This window comes from Odocoileus virginianus, chromosome 9 (genome assembly GCF_023699985.2).
Source record: "Odocoileus virginianus isolate 20LAN1187 ecotype Illinois chromosome 9, Ovbor_1.2, whole genome shotgun sequence".
Lineage (NCBI taxonomy): Eukaryota > Metazoa > Chordata > Mammalia > Artiodactyla > Cervidae > Odocoileus > Odocoileus virginianus.
In genome coordinates this window covers 61286334-61307676 of record NC_069682.1, presented here as the reverse complement: position 1 = coordinate 61307676, position 21343 = coordinate 61286334, and the positions used below count along the sequence as shown (strand labels likewise).

The following is a 21343-nucleotide window of genomic DNA, read 5'->3' as shown; positions in this document are numbered from 1 at the left end:
CCTTCCTCAGAGATGATGTGAGATGATACAGTGTCTATGTGATGAAGTGAGGCATTGTGACATAGCTTTAGGCTACTATTGACTTTCTGACTGTACATCAGAAGGAGGATCATTGAGCCATTACAGTGTCCATGGTTGGATGTCTAAGTAGATGATTTTGGGGATCCACAAGATACAGTTGAAGGTTTTTTTGCTGAAAGCTTTTGGGAAAACATTGTAATTGGAGCTGTCTCTTTAACTCATTGAAGTGTTGCTGCAGCAATTGTAATCCTTTGGTGATTGTGAGTAGTTGCTATGATGCCTTTTTTCATCTGAGGGTCATATTCCATATATTTGAAATTGTGAAATTTGAAACATTTTGGCAAATTTCAATTATGTCCACATTGCTGATTCTGCTTCAGTTGCTTTACCTTCCTCTTTCTCAATAGATGACTCCACAAGTCTGTCCAATAACTCAGTTGTTAACACTTCTCAGTGCCCTTTAATATGTTCTTCCACTTCTTCATCAAGCGTGTTGGCAGATCCTTTGCCACCAACTTGTCTTGCTATGTGAATGAGTTTCCTAACTTCTCCATCGAACCTCAGTGACCTTTAATATCATTCACGACTTCATAAGTTCTTCCAGCAGGCATTAAGAGTGTAGTTTTAATTCACTTACTGCACTTCTGGTGAATGTTATTCATTGGCAGTAGTAATGATTTCAAGCGTTGCATTGTGTCCAGATTAAAATCTGCATTAATTGCTGAACATATGTGGTCAGATATCAGGTAGGTGTATGTGGCCTTGACAAACTGATGGCTTGTCAAGTGGCTGAAGCATTGACGTTGTATTTGGAGATAAAAATACAACTTTGACATTTTTATAGCAAACAGATTCAGGATGACCAGGTCCATTGTCTGTTAGTAATAGGATTTTAAATTCCAACCTTTCCTTTTTTCCAAATATTTTTCATTTCTGGAATGAAGCATTGGTAGACCCATTCCATAAACAAGATAGCTGTCACCTAGATTATGTTGTCAGAATATAAGCAGATAATTCTTGGTTTTGTTTTTGAACACTGTTGGGTCTTTGCTCTGTATACTACTCCTGCCTTTAACATATGCTCTGTAGCATTGCCAGTAATACCAGAGTTAATCTTCTCTTCCATGTTTTATGATCTAGTGCCTCCTTTGCACTTTTATGACGGTAGGTTTGTTGCTGAATGCAAGTTCACATGCCTGACACACAATGAAGCCAAACAAACTCAAACATGAGTTTGGAGCAGAGAAAGATTTATCAAAAGGGCCAAGCAAGGAGAATGGGTGACTCGCGATTAAAAACTAGAGCTTCCCGGATGATGTTTGGTTCTGTTGGGACTCTTCTTCCAGAAGAACCCAGTTTCATCACATGAAGACTTGCTTTGGATGGTATCCTTTCCTTCCTCTTCAATCAAATTCTTCACCTCTGATGGAAATGTGGCAACAGCTTCTGAAGCTAAAGCTGGCCTCTGTACCCTGACACCAAATTAATTCTCAGGGACAGGTTTTGGTGAAATAGGAAAGAATAGCTTTATTGCTTTGCCAGGCAAAGGGGATCAGTGGGCTAATGCTTTTAAAACGGTGTGTCCCAACCTGGAGTGGGTAGTAAGGTTCATAGTAATGGTTCAAAGAGGATGTGATCAGCTAGCTCATGGATAATCTGATTAGTTGGTGGTGAAGTGGAAGTCAACATCATCAACCTGGTTCCAACTGGTCTGGGATTTCTCCCATCTGGTGGGGGTTTCAGTATCTGTAAAATAGCTCAAAGATATTGAGACCTGCCCCAAGGCTGCTTTATTCTTTCTCTTGACTGTTCCTTGCTTCTGCATCCCCTCCCTTCTCTAATTTTTGTTTAGTCACTGAGTCATGTCCAACTGTTTGCAACCCCATGGACTGCAGTGTGCCAGGCTTCCCTGTCCATCACCATTCCCGGAGCTTGCTCAAGCTCATGTCCATTCAGTCGGTGATGCCATCCAACCATCTCGTTCTCTGTTGTCCCCTTCTCCTCCTGTCTTCAGTCTTTCCCAGCATCAGGGTCTTTTCCAATGAGTCAGCTCTTTGCATCAGATAGCCAACGCATTGGAGCTTCAGCTTCAGCATCAGTTCTTCGAATGAATATTCAGGATTGATTTTCTTTAGGATTGAATGGTTGGATCTTGCTGTCCAAGGGACTCTTAGGACTCTTCTCCAACACCACAGTTCAAAACCATCAATCTTTCGGCACTCAGCCTTCTTTTTGGTCCAACTCTTGTATCCATACGTGACTACTGGAAAAACCATAGCTTTGACTCTACGAACCTTTGTCTCTAATTAGCAACAGTTTGAACCTGCCTTTGGAACTCAGGGAAGGTCATGGAATGAATGAGGCCTATTTCCTGTAATGAAGAAATGCAGGGTGGCAGGGCGGGGGAGGGATTCCCTGGTGGTCTTGTGGTTAGGACTCATGCCAGGTCTGCTGGGTTCATTTCCTGGTCGGGGAACTAAGATCCCCGCATCCCAGCAAGCTGTATGGTACACCTAAAACAACAACAAAAAAGAATTGTGGGACAAAGAAAGGCTTTTGTACCCAGGAACCCCCCACAGGGTCCTGCTTGGTATCATTTCTTCATTGGCAGACACAGTCTCCCCAGTAATTTTTCTACTTTGCAGTCCAAACTATTGCTGAATCTGTATAACCATCCCTTATGTTAGTGTTAGTTGCTCAGTTGTGTCCAGGTCTTTGTGATCCCATGGACTGTAGCCTGCCAGGCTCCTCTCTCCATGGAGTTCACCAGACAAGAATAGTAGAATGGGTAGCCATTCCCTTCTCCAGGTGATCTTCCTGACCTAGAGATCAAACCCAGGTCTCTTGCATTGCAGGCAGATTCTTTACCATCTGAGCCTCCAGGGGAGCCCCAACCATCCCTTATTTTCAGTAAATGGCTTGGTGTCACTCTTTAGGGGATCCCTTGCTGAAGTCTTTGTAATGGCTTGGAACCAAGCAGGAGCTAGTGGGGCTCTCCTGCATACAAAAGCCCTTCCACGTCCCATTTCTTGTCTGTCGAGAGAGGCTTTGGTCTCCTGGGCCGCCTCTGAGTTTCAAAGAGCAATGAGGAAAGAGAAGAAAAGCAACCAGGAAACAATAGTTCAGTGATAAAAGAGTCCTTTTTCCTCCTTAAGGGATATACATAACCATCTGACACATGTCTTTGAGTTGTTATGAAGAAACTAAGACCTACCCCCCACCCCAGCCCCACCCAGGTGGAAGATGGTGATTGCATGAGGACAGCAGTATGCCCCAGACTGATTGGAACCAGAAAGTTGAAACATAACCCTGTTACCTTACCACCAACCAATCAGAAGAAAGTTATGCATCCTGCAGCCCTCACCCCAAATTTTGCCTTTAAAATTCCTTCCCTGAAAGCCATGAGGGAGTTTGGGTCATTTGAGTCCAGGTTGGTTGGTCTTTGCTTAGCCCTGCAATTAACCTTTCTCTGCTCCAAAGTCCAACATTTTGATTTGTTTGGCCTCACTGACAGTGGGACACATGAACTTCAATTTAGATTCAGTGCTTTCTGGAGCAACATGTCGATCAGAATATGTATTTTGTTTGTGTCTTTCATAAATTTAATGCCTTTTCATTTTTAAAAAAGTTTATATTGAAGTATAGTTTATTACTATAAAAGCAAAGCCATCACTTTGCTGACAAATGTCTGTATACTCAAAGCTACGGTTTTTCCAGTAGTCATGTACGGATGTGAGAGTTGGATCATGAAGATGGCTGAGCGTGGAATAATTGATACCTTTGAATTGTGGTGCTGGAGAAGACTTGAGAGTCCCTTGGACTGCAAGGAGATCCAACCAGTCAACCCTAAGGGAAATCAACCCTGAATATTCATTGGAAGGGCTGATCCTGAAGCTGAAATTCCAATACTCTGGCCACTTGATGTGAAGAGTTGATTCTGATTCTGAAAAAGATTGAAGGCAAAAGAAGAGAGTGGCAGAGAATGAGATGGTTAGATATTATCACTGACTCAATGGACATGAATTTGAGCAAACTCCACAAGATAGTGAAGGACAGGGAAACGGCGTGCTGCAGCCCATGGGGTCACAAGAGTTGGACACAACTCAGTGACTGAACAACGAATAGTTTATTAATGCTGTGATAGTTTCAGGTGTATTTCATTCTTAACTAAAAGCACCTTTTATGCACTGTGGCCCTAACTTTAGCAGCTTGAAGTATGACCTAAAAGCACAAATTTTTTCCCTGCAATTTTACAGAAGTTCAATCTAAAAAAATAAAAAGTCTCTATTTAGCTGCACCAGGTCTTGGTTGCAACATGTGCAATCTAGCTCCCCAACCAGGGATCAAACCCAGAACCTTGGTGTTGAGAGCCCAGAGTTTTAGCCACTGGACCACCAGGGGAATCCCTCACAGAAAACTCATTCTTACCATAAAACCTCAACATACCTGTTTTTTTCTTAGTAATTTGAGAACTTTTACCCGTTAAGGCTTCTCTGGCTTTTCCACATCACTAGCAATACCACTTTTGGACTTTGGGGCCATTATCAAGCAAAGTAAGAGTTACTTGAAACAGACACTTCCGTATCCAGACAATCGATCTGATGACAGAGACTAGAAGACTAAGGGGGAAAGCAGCATATACCGCGTGGGTATGCTGGACAAAGGACTGATTCACTTCACCTGGTGGGAGGGAGCAAACCCAGAGATTTCAACACATTACTCAGAACAGCACAGCAAATAAAAACGTATGAATTATTTATTTTCCATTCAATACTTTCATACTGGAGCTGGCCAAAGGAAGCTACAACCAAAAACAATGAGAGAAAATCACTGTATGCCGAAGATGGCGCCAACTCAACCACCATCTTCTCCGTAGTTCCCCAGCCAGGCAGGCACAGTGCGCATGTGCGGCCTGGCGTTCTCAGCGCGCCTGCGCGGGCGCAGCCTTCCCCGCCCCACTCCCGCCGCCGCGGCTGCTGCGCTGACGGCGGTTGCCCGAGCTTCAGGTGAGTGTGAGCGCCTCAGCCTGGCTGGCTGGGGGCGCGCCGTGCTGCCTGTGGGGTCGTCGTCCCCTTTGCCTTCTCCTTCCCCGCCTCATCACCCCAGCGCGCCGGGGCTTGGGTCAGCGCTGCCAGCCTCCTCCAGGTGTTCGGGCGCCGTCCGCCCTCGTCGCCTGGGGACCCGGGGCAGCCCGGCCTCTTTCGGCCGCTACTCACCTGGGCGGCGAGGCTCACGGCGAACGCGCTGGCGATGGCGTGCAGGCGGCAGCGGCCGAGCCTCTGGGTGCCCAGCACCTCAGCCTCGGACCCGCCGCGGGCGCGACCCCCTTCCCGCTCCAGCTCTGCAGGCGGCGGGGCTCGGTGGGCCTCGGGGTCGGACGTTCGTCTGCCCCGTCTGCCCGGGAGCCGGGTGGCGGGGCGGGGAACCTGGAAGATGCGCCGAGAGCTTGCCTTGCACCCGTGGGGTCCTGGTGCGGTCAAGAGTACCCACTGGCTGTACCCCGCGACGACCATGCGAGGGAGCGGCTTCTTAGCCCTGGGTTACTGATGAGGAAACTGAGGCACCGAGCGGTGAGGCTCCCTGCCCAAGGTCACGCGCCAGACGAGAGGCTGGAGTGGCTCTTGAACTCACGGTCGGGGGCTCTCAGGCTAGTGCGGTTGAAATTTGATCTTGTCCCTTTGAAAAAAAATCTGAAATACACTCGCATCTCCGGAGATTCTTCAACGTCATAAAAGTAGTCTTGCAAAAAACAGCATTTTCTTGTTGATGAAGTATAATTAACTGTGATAATGGTAATAGCATTGTTATTAAGAGCTCACGTTCACCCAACGCTTGCAAATGTGCCAGGGATTTTCGTAAACATTTTAAGATTATCTCAGTACCTCAGCGCTTCGCCATCAGATGCGTCCTCTGTCCTTTTCATGCAGCTTTTTTCCTGCAGAGCTGGCCTGTCACAGGTAAACTGGGAGCCTCCTGGTTTAGGAGCAGGGACTGTGGCTTACTGGCAGAACAGAGGTAAGCCTTGTCTTGGGTCCAGATTTTGCCCCCAGAGGATATTATTAGCTTTCCTCTTCTGGCTGTCAGGAGGTCAAGACTGATAGAGCTGGGCTGGTTGGATTTGGAGGTGAAAGAACAAATCTGGCGAGCACTCCCCTTATCCTGGGGCTTTCTGGCTCTATTCCAGTGCTGGGCTTGAACCTCTCATTTAAGATGAAGTAAAATGAGAAAGAGACCCTTGACAAAGTAGTGTTGAGTATAAGAAGCCTCACCGATTTAAAGTCCCAAAGGAACAGCTGTAAAAATATGGGAATGTTTCTTCCCCAAAATAAATAGCTCAAACTGTCTTTTTCCCCTCAATCCTTAGCACATTCTCCTGCATACTTCAACGCTCCATTAACTTACCACCTTTTCTGTGAAGCCTTCCTTGCTTGATTTTCTCAATTAGAATTACATACATACATATATTCGTGTGCATTTGTGTGTGTGTGTAGGTAGATAGGTAGGCAGGTAGGGTAGAGGCTTCAGTCTTACTCTTAAGACTATTAGCTCCTTGAGGTCAGGGAGCATCTTTGCACCCCAAGTGCTTGGCTCACAGTAGGCCCTGGGAAAGAATCAGTAAATTTCCACAGTTCCTTTCTATTACTCAAAGAGTGATGTTTTCCTGCTGCCCTTCTGTTCCTTCATTCTGCCCTTCAATTTCTCTTTGCTGGCCTTCTCTTTAAATTCAATTTCTGGTCATCACTGACCACTCAGAGGTCTCCAGTCCTCCCTCTTGTGTCTGAAAATTTGCAGAAAAATTTTATCCCCAAGATAAAATTTATCCCCAAGGGTGGAATTGGTATATGTCACTTAAGTGTACAGGGCAATTTTTATTTGCATGTTGCACGAAGGTAGCCTCAGGCTTATAGGTTTTCAGTCTGTCCCTAAATACAGGTAGGAGAAGGAACTGGCAACCTACTCCAGTATTCTTGCCGGGAGAATCCCATGGACAGAGGAGTCTGGAGGGTTAGAGTCCATGGGGTCGTAAAGAGTCGGACACGACTGAATGACTAGCACAAATATATGTGAGATTCAGTTTTACCTTCTTTTGCCTTATGTGGCTGACTGCACCAGTGTTATCAGAGTAGTCACAATTTTTACTATAAATCTTCATAGTACTTATAACAATAAATATTCAGAGGGCCATTTGGGAGGCAGTAGATGGGTGCATAGACTTTCTATATAAATAAAAAATTTTTAAGATTTTTTTCCAGATAATCTGCAAATAGATTGAGCTGTTATGCATAAGGAATGGTGCTGGGTATGGTGTGAGAGTCTCATAGTTCTTGTTCAGAGAGCTTACTAGTTAACTTGGCAATATTATTCCTAACTGTAACTCAAGTCTAAAAATCACCATAATAGCATTATAAGCAAAGCAATGCGTATAATGGTATACTCAAATATAACGGAATACGATATTCCAGTGTGGGACATTTCATAAAATTATACATTGCCCAAGGCTGAAAGGAAGCATCAAGTCATTGAGTCCAGCTGTGTCGCTTTTGTAGACTTCTTTCTGAGAAGGGAACTTGTCTAAGACCAGGGTTACAGAACTGGTGCTGCAACTTGAATGTAGACTTTTTATCCACTAAAAGTTTATCAATATTTCAGTGAATTCCTCCTTGTGTATGTGCTTCGTCTCTCAGTTGTATCTGATTCTTTGCAACCCCATGGACTGTAGTCTGCCAGGCTCCTCTATCCATGGGGATTCTCCAGGCAAGAATACTGGAGTGAGTTGCCATGCCCTCCTCCAGAGGATCTTCCCAACCCAGAGACTGAACCCAGGTCTCCCATATTTGCAGGTGGATGCTTTACTGTCTGAGCCACCAGGGAAGCCCAGCTCCTAAAATCTGTGGAACAGGGGTGAGGAAGGGGTGAGGAAGGGGTGAGGAGGGGTGAGGAAGGGGTGGCAGAAATGCAGCTCACAGCTTCAGGGAGCTTCTGGTCCAATGGGGAAGAGGTAAAGAACCCGTCTCTAACGTTGGTGACAGCGCATACCTAATTGTTAAATTATGTGGTAGAGGGACTAGGTATGTCAAGAGGGGTCAGTGTGAGCTGTGACACAGCACTTTGGGGGGCATCGAGGACCCTTTTGGGCTTTGACAGATTGGTACAGTCAGAATTCATCAAAAGGACGAGGAATGCATTCTGAAGTAGGATGGTAGGTGGCTCACATGGTAAAGAATCTACCTGCAATGCGAAAGACCTGGATTTGGTCCCTGGGTCGGGAAGATGCCCTGGAGAAGGGAATGGCAACCCACTCCAGTGTTCTTGCCTGGAGAATTCCATGGACAGAGGAGGCTGTTGGGCTACAGTCCATGAGGTTGCAAAGAGTTGGATACAACTAAGTGCTTAACACTTAAAACCAAAGCACGGTTGCCACACCTGACAATAAAATATCTAAGGGACAATTAAAAAAAAACCGGCTTGACCAGGGTGACTTGCATGTGTTCAGTGGTTGTCAACCGTTAGTGCGTATAAGAATTACCTGAAGTTTATTAAGACAGATTGTGGGGGCCCCACCTCCAGAGTTTCTGATTCAGTAGGTCTGGGGTGGGACCTGAGAATTGGTATTTCTAACAAGTTCCCAGATGTTGTGATGCTCCTGATTCAGGGACAGCACTTTGAGAACTTGGGCTGGATTAGAAAGTTGAAAAACTAGAGTCAGAAACTATCAAAGAACTTGTTCCAGAAAAAGTGTATCTCTGTGTGTTGTATACCAACACAGGAAAGTTCTGGAAAGATACATTCCAAACTGTAATAATAGTCATTTCTGGGAGTGGGATTTAGAGGGTTGGAGAATTCACTTTTTACTCCATAGCTTTCAGTACTATTTTTGCATTGTGCACATATTGTTTTCATGTTTTAAAAAGGAAAGAAAAGTAAGAGTTGTTTTTGAAGATATGTACTAAAATATTTATGGAGTTAAAAAAGAGCTTGCTAAAGTAATCGAATGTCACACAACAGACATTTTTAGAGTGTCTGCTGTATGCCAGATGCTGCTGGTTCTAGAAATACAAAGCGTTTGCTAAAGCTTGCAGTCTGGTGAACGAGATGGGCAGACAGAAGCTCTGCTGAGTATCACATGAGCTTTCTAAGATAAGGGGCAAGGGTCTAGCTCTGTGTGTGGCAGGTAATAGATACTTAGTAAATGATGAATGAATGAACAAATCCAGGCAAGAAGTGAGGATAGTCAGAAAGACAAGGAAAGGGCAAATGAGAGATTCTGGGGGGATAAAAAATGACAAGACTGAATAGAGATGATGAAAGGAAGGGGTGTTTTGAGTACTTTCAAGTCCACAGATTGATAACGTTTGGATTTACTGCTGAACTGGATATCCAGTCATGTATTCTGAAAGAACTTTTTAAACCATCTTACCCCAACCCCACTTTCTTTTTTTTAAGAGACTGCTTGAAAATAGCACACAGATACTTAACCTAGATTTAATATGAGTATTGACCAGGGCTTTCTTTGGTAAATGAGGTTTTTTTTTTCTTTAACCACAGTGCTAATTCTGTTGTATTTATTATTTACCTACAATTTTGCCGTTAATTGTTGTCTTATTAATGTGAAATTAACTGAGATGTATGGGAGTCTTGTTTTTTTTGGCTGTGCTGCACAGAATCGCAGCTCCCCAACCAGTGGTTGAACCTGGACCACTGTGGTGAAAGCCCAGATTCCTAACCACTAGGCTGTCAGCAGAACTGGACGATATTTTAAGTGCCATACAAAATTGGGTATTTTGTCTTTTGATCTTATCTCTTCAATGAAGGGATGTTACAGTGATGCAGAATTCTGTCATATTCCCAAAGCACATCACAGAGTTTGATATATTATCAGTCTTAATTAAATATTCATGGTTGTTGGATATTTCATGGCTGAATGGGGTGTGCTTTGGAAGAAATATGGCTTCACTGCATTCTGAGTTGAATTCTAGGTAACACTACTTAGAAAACTATCAAGCCATGTTATTAAACTTGGTAGAGAACATGATGTGGAGCAGGCTTTCTCCCCCACTGTTTGTTTGGAGGTGCTACTTTTTATATTCCTCAGAGATTTAATATAGAAAAAGAAAATTTAATTTCCCAAGTAGAGAGGTTTAGCTCTGTCATTTGATTGTTAATCCTTTACCACCTAAAAATGCCCATTGTCTACAGATTGAGTTTTCATTTCGGCCAAGGATAAGTTTCTGATACAGCCACTCTTCATACTTGGTTTTATTACTAGTTATTATAAGGTGTGTTTGGTTGTTGTTATAAGTTTTGCAGTATCTTTTTTTTTTTTCTTAATTTGTTTTGCTGCACCAGGTCTTAGTTGCAGCATGTGGGATCTAGTTAGTTCCCTGATCAGGGACCGAACACGGGCACCCTGCATTGGAAGCACAGACTCTTAGACACTGGACCACCAGAGAAGTCCTGAAGATGTTGATTCTTTTAAAGATTTCTGTCGGGACATGGTTTTAACCAGGATGTTGACTGGAATGTAACTGTGGGTGATTAGACAGTCCAAGGGTAATTGCTTTTAAAATATCCTCAGATAGGTGCAGGTCTCCCCTGTTCATTAATAGTAATGGTGATGATGATAGTACCTAAATTTTGTTGAATGGTTCTCAGTTTTCAAAATTCTTTGATCATTAAGATCCTGGTAGGTTCCAGTAGCCAAACCTGAAATGAATAGGTAGAAGAATTAATGATCAGTTGGGATCAAGTGGGAAAAGTCATTTGTAGAGGCTGGCCAAAGCTCTAGCTGCAGGCTGCTCAGGTTCAAATCCTTTCTGTGCCATTTGCTAGCTGTGTGACCTTTGGCATGTTACAAAACCTCTCCCTGCCTCAGTTTCTTCATCTGTAAAATGGGAAGGATTACTAATATACTATCTTATAAGCGTGTCGGGAAATATAAGGAAATTATGAATGGACAAATAAAGTGCATATTATGGTATCTGGCATAGAGTAAGTGATAGATAAATTATGAGCATGAAGTTAATGTGAGTTTTAAGTACTGCCTCTTAGGTCTCTTGTTTGTCCTTTACCTCCACTTAGGCTGTCTTAAAGAACAAATTGTTTTCCAGGATTCTGTCTTAGAGCTGGCGGAAACCTGGAACCCATCCCAAGAGCATGTACCAGAGCTTTGCCAGCAGTAGCTTTCCTAGTGTCCTGAGCTGCATCCTTCAAGAGTTGAAGGCAGAGGGTAGTGCTTCTTCTTCTAGAGTTACTTTAGTGTGATCCCCTCCTTAGAGGGGATCATCTGGTTGATGGGTGTGTGAGGTGAAAAAGAACGCCCCGAGATGTGTGTTGCTTTGTTCCAATAGTTATCTGTACTGATACCCTGGAATTAATCGAATGATTATACAGGCAAACTCAGATTCCCAGCTTGGCAGTCTCTGCAAACCTCCTGTTCACCACCTGCTGCCAGAATCCAGGAGTGACACAACAGGAGTGGGCCTGTTGTGAGGGGTGCCGTTCTTTTCCTTTCAGAAAAACACAAGGTGTGTGGATAGCCCTTATCCAGGGCTGGGGCCTGGTAGAGATATTTACTGTAAAAATGAGGGTCTGAAAGGATGCTTCAAGCAGCTTTGATCACTGCCCCATCCCCCACCTTTGCTGATGACATAGCATCTCTCAGAGTATTTTTCTGATAAAGAGTAACCCAGACTTTCCTTTATGTGGTGACAAGCTCAGTGAGCTAGCTGCATTTTAAAAAGCCGTTGTTTCTTCCACAGAGCTGGGTGGTTTGGCTTGTTTATCTGGCTTTCTGGGGAGTCTCCTGAGACCCTTTCCTTTCCTAAGGGCCCTCAGGAGACAGCAGTGAAACCAGCATCTGTTACCCTAGACACTTGAGAGGATGCTAAGTCAATAGTTTTATGATTAGATTAATTCAGGCTTTAACCCTGGCAAAACTTGAGAGCCAAGTCATCAGATTATGCTTCTTAAAGACTGAAGTGTGGAATTGAGCCCAGGACGCTGTGATATCTTTCAGAGCCTGGAATAGGAATCCAGACGCCAGCCAGTCCCAGCCCCACACCCAGCTGACTATATGAATTTAGGCAAATCACTTCAATTTCTAGGCATATCTGTAGACCAGTGGTTCTTAGCTTTAACTGCATGTTAAAAACCATACTGGACCCTATCTTAGCCTGATTAAGTTGGATCCTTAGGGTTGGGGCCTGCTATTGTCATCCTTCAAAGCTCCCTAAGTCTTTCTAATGTGCAGCTAAGAGAACTGTTGGACAGGATGCCACATTTTAAAATACTTATTTTGCTTCTCAGGAAGCACAGTGAAGTGTGGTTGTCCACACAGTGAAGTCTGATTCATGTGCTCAGTGTTCTGACCAGCCTTGTCGTCTTTCCCAGCTATGTTGCTCTTCCTGCTGTCTCTTGGATATGTTGTGTACATTTATTTCTCTCCCAACTCAGATGTTCTCACCTGGAATGTCCTCTCCTCCCTTCTAGCTATCCAGAATATGTCCTTTCAAGGCCTAGCACTCTTTAACTCCTTTGGGAAGCTCCTGGCCATCTCAGTCCTTAGTTATTTCCCCCACCTCTGCTCTGGCTCCAAGCTTCGTTTGCTCTCTGCTCGATTTGCTCACTCGTGTCCAACTCTTTGCGACCCCACGGACTGTAGCCCTCCCGACTCCTAAGCCCATGGAAGTTCCCAGGCAAGAATACTGGAGTGGGCTGCCATTTCCTCCTCTATGGGATCTTCCTGACCCAGGTTTGGAACCTGCATCTCCTGCATTGACAGACAAATTGTTTACCCCTCTGTGCCATCTGGGAAGCCCCAAGCTTCGTGTAACGCTGACTAAACAGTGATGCACACTAGATGCAATGTGAGAGATGATACTCAGGCAACATTCTGTCCTCCTGGGTAGGTGGGACATATGAAAACACCACTGGTTTGACTCGTAAACTATTAATATTAATATTTTTAGTATCTTGTATTGTTGGCTACTTCTTTATGTGTATGTGTATCTTGTAACTGTTAGTTGATAAATAGCTATCTGTGATGTGACTCCAATGAACATTTTATCCCCTATTGCCAACAGCAAGCTCCTCTTCTTGCCGAACTAGAGCATTTTTCAGCACTGCTTTCTCATCTTGCTTTTATGTTCTCCCTTTCTGGACTTCCTTCTTTTTATTCTCTCATCCTCCCCTATAGGAATTTTATCTATTCTTCAAGGTCCAGTTCAAATATGACATCCTCCATGAAACTTCCTCAGCACCCCCAGCTTGCATTAACTGACCTTTGCCTTAAACCTCGGTAACCCTTAGCGCAGTGGTTCTCATCTGGGGTTGATCTTGCCCCCAGAGGACACTGGGCAATATCTGGAGGTATTGTTGGTTGTCTCCACTGTTGGAGGAGGGTGCTGATAGTATTTAGTGGGTAGAGGCCTGGGGTGCTACTAAACGTTGTACGATGTACGGGACAGCCCCCATGATGAAGAATTATCTGGCTCAAGGTATCAGTACTGAAGCTAAGGGGCTTCCCTCCTGGCTCAGTGGTAAAGCATCCGCCTGCCAATACAGGAGACACGAGTTTGAACCGTTATCTGGGAAGATCACCTGGAAGAGGAAATGGCAACCCACTCCAGCGTTCTTTTCTGGAGAATTCCATGGACAGAGGAGCCTGGTGGACTGCAGTCCATGGGGTCATAAAGAGTCAGACGTGACTTAATGACTGAGCAACAAGGACAACTGAGGCTGAGAAAATGCCTCAGAGTTTGTCCAGTTCATAGGCTCATGTTTATCCCGCCTTGAACTGCAGTGATTTATTTACAGACTTAATCTCCCCTACTCAATTGTATTAATGGGTGAAGGCAGACTCTAGTTCCAAATCTGGGCTTTCTTGTTATTAACTTCATATTAACGTTTAATCCTCGAGCCTGTGCCCAGATCCTAACTGCACAGTGTAATTCAGGACTGGAGATAAGAGCACAGTGAGGCAGTCAGCTGGATTTCTTTTCCTTTTTTACCAACCCACATCTTTTCATCTGCGGTAACCTGGGAGGAAGTATGGTACAGGGCACAGAGTGAGCATTTGGGATCAGAAGAAAATTGGGTTTTGGTTAGAGCTGTTGCATTTATTAGTTGTGTTTTTTGTTCATTCTGTTTCACCTCTGTAAGCCTGGGTTTCCTCATCTCTGTAATAGAAGTGATGCAGTGCCCCAGTGTTTGATTCACAGGTCATTGTGATCACCCAGTGAGATGGTAGACGTGAAGGTGCTTTGTGAAGTGCTGTAATCATGATTCAGCCAGTAGTTTATAGGTAAGCAGAGAGGATGTGGGTCAGCTTGCTGTAGGAGCGCCACTACCTTCCCAGCCAGTCCTCTGGCCACTTCCTACCGCTTTCCAGTCATAACTGCTCCAGCACCAGCTCCAGCCGACCCCTTCCAGCTCAGTCTCCTGAGAGTGCCTCCTTTATTTGCTGCCTTCATCCTGTTTTGATAGTCTGTCTGCTATCTTGCCAAAACCAAAAGTGACTGACTCTGCTTCTAGAATACAAACTAGTAGCCTCCTGTCAGTTTGTTTCTGGCAAAGCATGACAAAGGCCAGACAAATTACCTTGGTCATGGGGAAAAGCTGGAAAATAAGACAGCTTGTAGCCTAGAAAGCCAGTTCTATGTATAGTCCCTTATTGGCTTTATTTAAAGTAACAAAACAGTGTTTTTAAGCGCTGGAAATCTCAGTGAGCTTTTCATGACTGGAAAAATAAAACATAATGTGGGATGTGCTAAAAGCCTGAGACCCTCATGTGCCTGGAATCAGGCCAAGTGCATCCTCCCACTGATTTGCTGAGTGAACTTCAGCTAATCAGTGAACCTGAATAAGTTGATAACTGGATGACCTCTTAGGATTATATTAAGAGCCCTGTGAGGTGGAGGATAGATGCTTACCCTCAGGAATAATGTAAAGTGCTACATTTATAGGGGGCTTTTGGGTCACAGAGGGCTTCCTTGGTGGCTTAGTGGTAAAGAATCTGCCTGCAGTGCAGAAGACCTGGGTTCAAACCCTGGGCCAGGAAGATCCCCTGGAGAAGGGAATGGCAGCCCACTCCAGTATTCTTGCCTGGAGAATTCCATGGAGTCGTAAAGAGTCAGACACGACTGAGCGATTAACACTAACTAACTTTGGGTCACAGAACATCAGTCCTAAATGGGGGCAAAATGTTATTCTACCTAACCTCTTCTCTTGACAGATGGGGAAACAGGTCCAGAAAGGAAAAATGCTTTGCCCAGTGCCACTCAGGTAGGGGCCCACCTAGGTCTAAAGTCCATATCTGATGTACTTATGGACTCTTTCCATGACTAGAAGAATCAAATTTTTAAAACCTTGCCTTGTTACTCACTTATGTGGATATTAGAAAAGTCACTTAACTTCTCTTAGCTTAAGTTTTTCCTGCCTATAAAGTAAGAAATGAAGATATCTACCTGGGAGGAGTGTTAAACATAACTCCTGGGATGAGGAGGATTAACATAAGGTCCTTAGACTGTAATTTCTGGCACAGAGTAGAAATTACACTTTTCCTCTTTCCCTTTATAGCCTTTTGATACAAGGCTCACTTCCTCAGTTTGAGGATGGCTGTTTTTTTTTTTTTTCACTTGTCACTCTTCCCCTTATCTCGTGAAACTGGAAAAGAGTTCTTATCTACTACTTTTATAAAATCTCCACTATCCTTTTAAAAATATTAATAGCCCTTAGTATCAGGATGGGCTCTGGCAGCCATATCATTTGTGCAGAGGAGGGCACTGCAGCCCTCAGATCCCCAGGACGGAGTGAGTGTGTGTAGCAGAAACATCTGGAGATGGAGTTTTCCACCGTGTGATGTTAATTTTCTTGTAGGAGTTGTAAAACTGCTCATTGACAAGGGCTCAGGACAGTGAGAACTGAGCAAAAATCAGGTCTCTGGAAGAACATGTTGGGTCCCCTGTCATGCGGAAAGTGAGCACCTGCGGTCTTGTTGCCAGTTCCTGAGTCACACCGTCCTGCATTGACTGCATTGGGCCCAGTCGATAAGGACAGCCTTCTCGTTTGATTGCGCCCTTGTTTAAGTGTTTGTCCTGGCACAAACGGCATCTTTCTTTATCTTTAAAAGATGCTGGGAACACTAGGTGAATGCGTCACTTTGGAGGCACCTCAGGCTTCCCTCTGTCCCTGAGGCTCCGTGACAGGCTCCCCAGTGGAGTCACATTTGAATGAGTCACACCTTGCAGTGCCCTGCTTTCAAATGAGTGAATTAAAGTAGGGAATAAAGCAGGGTTGGAAACGTTTCAGGATATCACCATTTTATGTGTGGGGGGGGGGGAATGGAAATAGACTGAAATATTAGCAGTGATTGTTTCTAGAAGGAAGGACTGTGAATAAAATATCTTTTGGTTACCCTGTGGTTTCCATATTTTCTAAAACATGCCCGTATTTTATGATAGGAAGAAGAACTTTAAAATTGTCATTTTAAATTATTGCTAAATGGTGAAGTCCAAATGAAAAGTAGCCACAGTTCATAGTGTGATTAATAAACACTGTGAAGGGACTTCCCTGATAGTCCACTGGTTAAGACTGTGCTCCCAATGCAGGGGGCCTGGGTTCAATCCCAGGTCAGGAAACTAGATCCCACATGCCTCACCTAAGACCTGGTGCAGCCAAATCAGTAAATAAAAGTTTACTTTAAAAACTCAAAAATAAATAAATAAAAAATTCAATGAGTAGATCCCAGTTGGGCCAGTATTTGGGGCGCTAAGTGGGTTGATGTGGGGACTATAGAAGAGAGAAATGTTAGATGCTGGCTGAAATTTGTGATAAAAAGTTCAAGCTATCTCATCTCCTTTTGAAGTGTGACTGATATGAAAATAAAATAAAAATTCTGGGCATTCGGTAGCTCAGTCAAGGGTATAGGGTATCTGGGATCTGAGAAAAGACCCACATCCTAGAGGGAAGGTAAATACCGGGCTTGTGCTCTTGCAGTAACACAAATGTTTGGGTCCTCATGGCCCATGTGTGTGGTTTCCATGGTTTGAGCAGTGGTCCCATTGGCACCCTCAGGGTTCTTCAAAATAATTGTAGAAGAGCTTTTGTTAGTCATCCTAAAGGAAAGGAATAGTTCATTGGACAGACTAATGGAAGCTGAAGCTCCAGTACTTTGGCCACCTGATGCAAAGAGCTGACTTATTGGAAAAGACCCTGATGCTGGGAAAGATGGAGGGCAGGAGGAGAAGGGGACGACAGAAGATGAGATGGTTGGATGGCATCATCGACTCAATGGACATGAGTTTGAGCAAACTCCAGGAGATAGTGAAGGACTAGCATGCTACAGTCCATGGGGTTGCAAAGGATCAGATACAACTGAGCAACTGAACAACAACAAATGTAGGCATAGTTGAAGGCAGGATTCCTTTTGGTGCATTGGTTATTAATACCTAAGAGGTAATGTGCAACACAGACCCTCTCCATATCTAAGTCAAAGCCATATATCCTATTTCTGGAGGGAAAAACAGAAAAATGGATTAATAGATTAATATATTGTGAATGATTCCCACCAATCAGAAGTAATTGCTCCTCCTTTGAACTCCTCTGGCCCTTTATTTCTCATTTTGTAGGTAACTTTATAGATAGGGGTCATCTCTACTAATAAACTTGTAGAAGGCAGGGACCTTATTTCTGTTGTCCTTAATGCTTTGCACAGTGAGAACTCAATAAATGGTTGTTGAATGTCTGAATTCCCAAATCACTGAATTAGCATTTTTCCTGCAACGCCAAGGCAGAAGAGATGAAGCCTAGAGCTTTGAAGTCTGGGTGGGAATCACTTGTATCCAGTATTTGCATTCTCTCCCATAGCTTCCTAGATGGAGTCTGTGCCTCTTTACTCCACACCTTTCCCTAACTTCTCCCTTTGGTATTAGTTATCTCTCACTATGTAACTAATCACTCCAAAACAAAGTTATTTATTATGTCTCATGGTCTGGAGTCAGGAACTGGGAAGCAGGCTCTTGGAGGCCTTTGTGGAGGCTGGCTGCCATACTCTGCATCTACTGTTGTGATTCCCCAAGTGAAGGCTAGTGAGTTTAGCTTTGGTTCATCTTTCTGTTTATGTTAGGCTACAGCATTAACCTTCAACTTTTGATCTCCCTTAATCCACCCTCCAAACTGTTGCTTTCTAAATTGTAAATCTGAGCATGTTGTTTTCTTACTTATATGTCTCCAGTAACTGAAATGAATTCTCCATGTAGGCAAAGACTATTGTATTAATTATCTGTTGCTGCATAAAAATATTACTGCAAACTTAGTGGTTTATAACACACATTTATTATCTCAGTTTCAGGGGGTTGGGACTCTGACATGGGTTCACTGGCTTCTCTGCAAGGCTGTAGTCAAGGTGCTGGTCAGGGCAAAGCGCAGTTGGGGAAGGATCCGCTTCCAGGCCCACGTGGTTGTTGACAGCCTTCAGTTCCTTGCACATGGTTGGGCTGAAGGTCCCAGTTTCTTGCTGTTTTGGCTAGAGGCTGTTTCTTGCCGCGTGGCCATCTTACAACATGCCAACCTGCTTCTTTTTTTTCTTTTTTTTCAGAGGACAACAACACATTTACAGCCTGCTTCTTTAAAGCTGGCAGGGAAACTGTGTCTCTTTGCAAGACAGATGTTAAAATATTATGTAATGTAATCATATACAGATACTCATGTACTTTCCATCACTTTTGCCATATTCTAATGGTTAAAAGCAAGCCATGGGTCCCCCCCCACCACACGCATTTGGTGGGTTGGGAGGTTATGCTTGGGTGTGTGTGCCAAGAGGTACAGAGATCACAGAGGCCACGTTAGAGTCTGTTAGCCATAAGTGTCTAGTTTACTGTGTCTTCAGCACCCTGAGCAGTGCATGACACATACTAAGCTCTCATATTTGAATGAATGGATGTAGTGTGACCATTATATTTCCAACTCCTAGTCTTAAGCCTTTTTCTCCATTTCTGTTTCAGAGTTACTGATTTATTCTTGAGAATCCTCTACTCTGATCTGTCCTCATGGATGAACTCCAGGATGTTCAACTCACAGAGATCAAACCACTTCTAAATGATAAGGTAAAGACTGCTGTTGTCACTAAATATATGTAAGTCCTTTCTTCTGTAGTTAGTTTATTTTCTATATCATCTGAATAGTAACTAAAAATATATTTATCTTGACTTTCTGTGTGGAGAAAACTTTAAAAAATATATTTCTTAACCTTCTTGATGTCTTTCCTCTCTTTCTTCCTACTTTTGTTTCCACCAGCCAGATTCAGTCAGATTATCCTTGACGTGTTCCTGTTCTACAGATAGAGATGTTAAGCAGAAAGTATGAGAGTGGGGTTTGCTTTAGAATCCAGGTATCGTGACTTTCAATTTCTATAAGGAAAACTTAGCATCCATGGCTGGTAATGCACACAGGCTGCGGTGCTCTCCGTAAGGTTTGTCCAGTCTGTGATGTGACCTCTCTGTCTACGTTGAGGTTTTCATCAAGGGTGCCTGGGTGTTGGTAATATATCTCATTTTTCCGTTCATGTCAGAGAATACACAGTGAGCATCATCATAGTTAACAGTCACCAGGATTCAGCAGGTAAAGAGTGCTGTGATGATAAAAGTTACCAAAAAGCTAAGAAAGGTTTATTCTCTCTCTTCTCCCTCTCCATTCAGTAAGTGTGCCTGAAATTCCTTCTTTTAAGTCCTGTTCTTTTGATGTATTGTCACTGCCCCCTATTAAATTACTCTTGGTATGGATGAGCTCATGGCTTCCTTTCCTGGGGAAGTATTGATAGAAAGTCAGGGTAAATGTGGGTAGGGTCAGAATGCCAATGGGGGCTATACCAGAAGATGCTGTTGCTTGTTAATCTTTTTTTGCCCAAAGCAGGGCCCTTCACCTATAGCTTCTAGGGCTGTTGACTTATTCTGTGTTCACTAATTTGCTGTTGAAACCTGTCAACCCCGTTCTTGTCCCTGTGACCTCGTCTCTATCCCTATTCCCCCCACTTCCTTTATCTTTCGTCAGATCTCTTGCTTTCCCCCTTGGCAAGCTGCACACTTTTTAAGCCCTTATTTGGCTTCTTTTGTTGCTTCCCTGCATGTTTTCAGAAAACTCTCCTTTAAGTACTGAATTTTGGTGCATGTGAAGGGCTGTCCCCAAATGATGGGCCACGAAGAGGAGGAAGGAAGTAGAATCTGCATCTGTAATGCTTATGTACAGCCACAGAAATGAATAGTTACAGGGCAGGTGGGGATAGGCAGTTTAGCTTCAGGAACTTAGAAACGTATCCTAAACCTGAGTGATCACCAGAATCAGCTAGGGACTTGTTTAAAAATACAGATTCCTGGGTCCCCACTCTAAAACAACTAAATTGGAATCTGAGGGGATGGGCACAGGGCACGCACACCCCTCTATGATCACTGATCCTCAGCCTTGGCTGCTTATTGGAATTACTTGGGGAGATTTAAAAATAACCAATGCCTAAAATAACCAATAATCAATCCAGAGATTATGATTGAATTGGTCTGGGGTGAATGTTTATAAAAGCATCCAAAAATTGAGAACCATGCCTGAAGTGATTCTGATGAGCCAGTGTTGGAAGCCTGTGACCTGACGGATCTCAGACCCTCAAGGACTGGGGCCCAGGTTAGAGGAGGAGTCTTCCCTGACCATGGAAGTCCACAGGGCGCCTGAAGCACCTACATGAAGAATTGCAGGAGTTAATTGACTGGATGTCTCATAGAGAAGGCAGCTGGAAAAGAAAAGATTCTGTGACTGTAACTGCAGAAAAACGTTGGATTAATGTTTGGGTCCTCATCTCTGAGGCTCTAATGATTCCCTGGCTGTGTCTGATGTGTGCCCAAGTGCTATGAACAGAATTATGTCTCCTCCCCTTAAATTCATATGTTGAAGCACTAGCCTCCCATGTGACTGTACTGGAGATACGGGCTTTAAGGAGGTGACTAAGGTTAAATGAGGTCATGTGGTAGAGCCCTAATCTGATAGAATTGATGGCCTTATAAGAAAAGTGAGGGAGAGGGGAAAGAGAGATCCACCCTCTACCTCCACCCCTGGACAGATGAGGAAACATGGATGGCAGCCATCTGCAAGCCAAGAATGGAGCTCTCACCAAAAACCAAACCCTGCTGGAACCTTGATCTTGGACTTCCAGGCTTCAGAACTGTGAGAAGATAAATTTTTGTTGTATAAGCCGTTCACGCAGCCTGAGCAGTCTAAGATACCAAGCATTGTCTCACTTCCTAACATCTGTTAACTCTTCTTTGATATGCCTGTGCAGTCC

General features: G+C 43.9%; 1 protein-coding gene across 7 annotated transcripts in view; it reads left to right on the top strand.

The window, feature by feature from the left end:
• The first annotated feature begins 109 nt into the window (after window positions 1-109).
• Window positions 110-21343, top strand: part of NDRG3 (NDRG family member 3) — a 68859-nt gene continuing 47625 nt past the window's right edge. For 3 of the 7 annotated variants that reach the window (XM_020892056.2, XM_020892057.2, XM_020892050.2), the window contains exons 1-2: window positions 4921-5027; window positions 19023-19124. In XM_020892056.2, the coding sequence (XP_020747715.1) occupies window positions 19068-19124 (57 nt within the window). In that variant the 5' untranslated portion in view covers window positions 4921-5027; window positions 19023-19067. Of the gene's footprint in view, window positions 282-4920; window positions 5028-6012; window positions 6037-19022; window positions 19125-19314; window positions 19409-21343 lie in introns of those variants that run through there. The other 4 variants (XM_020892051.2, XM_020892052.2, XM_020892053.2 and 1 more) reach the window with 4 other exon arrangements.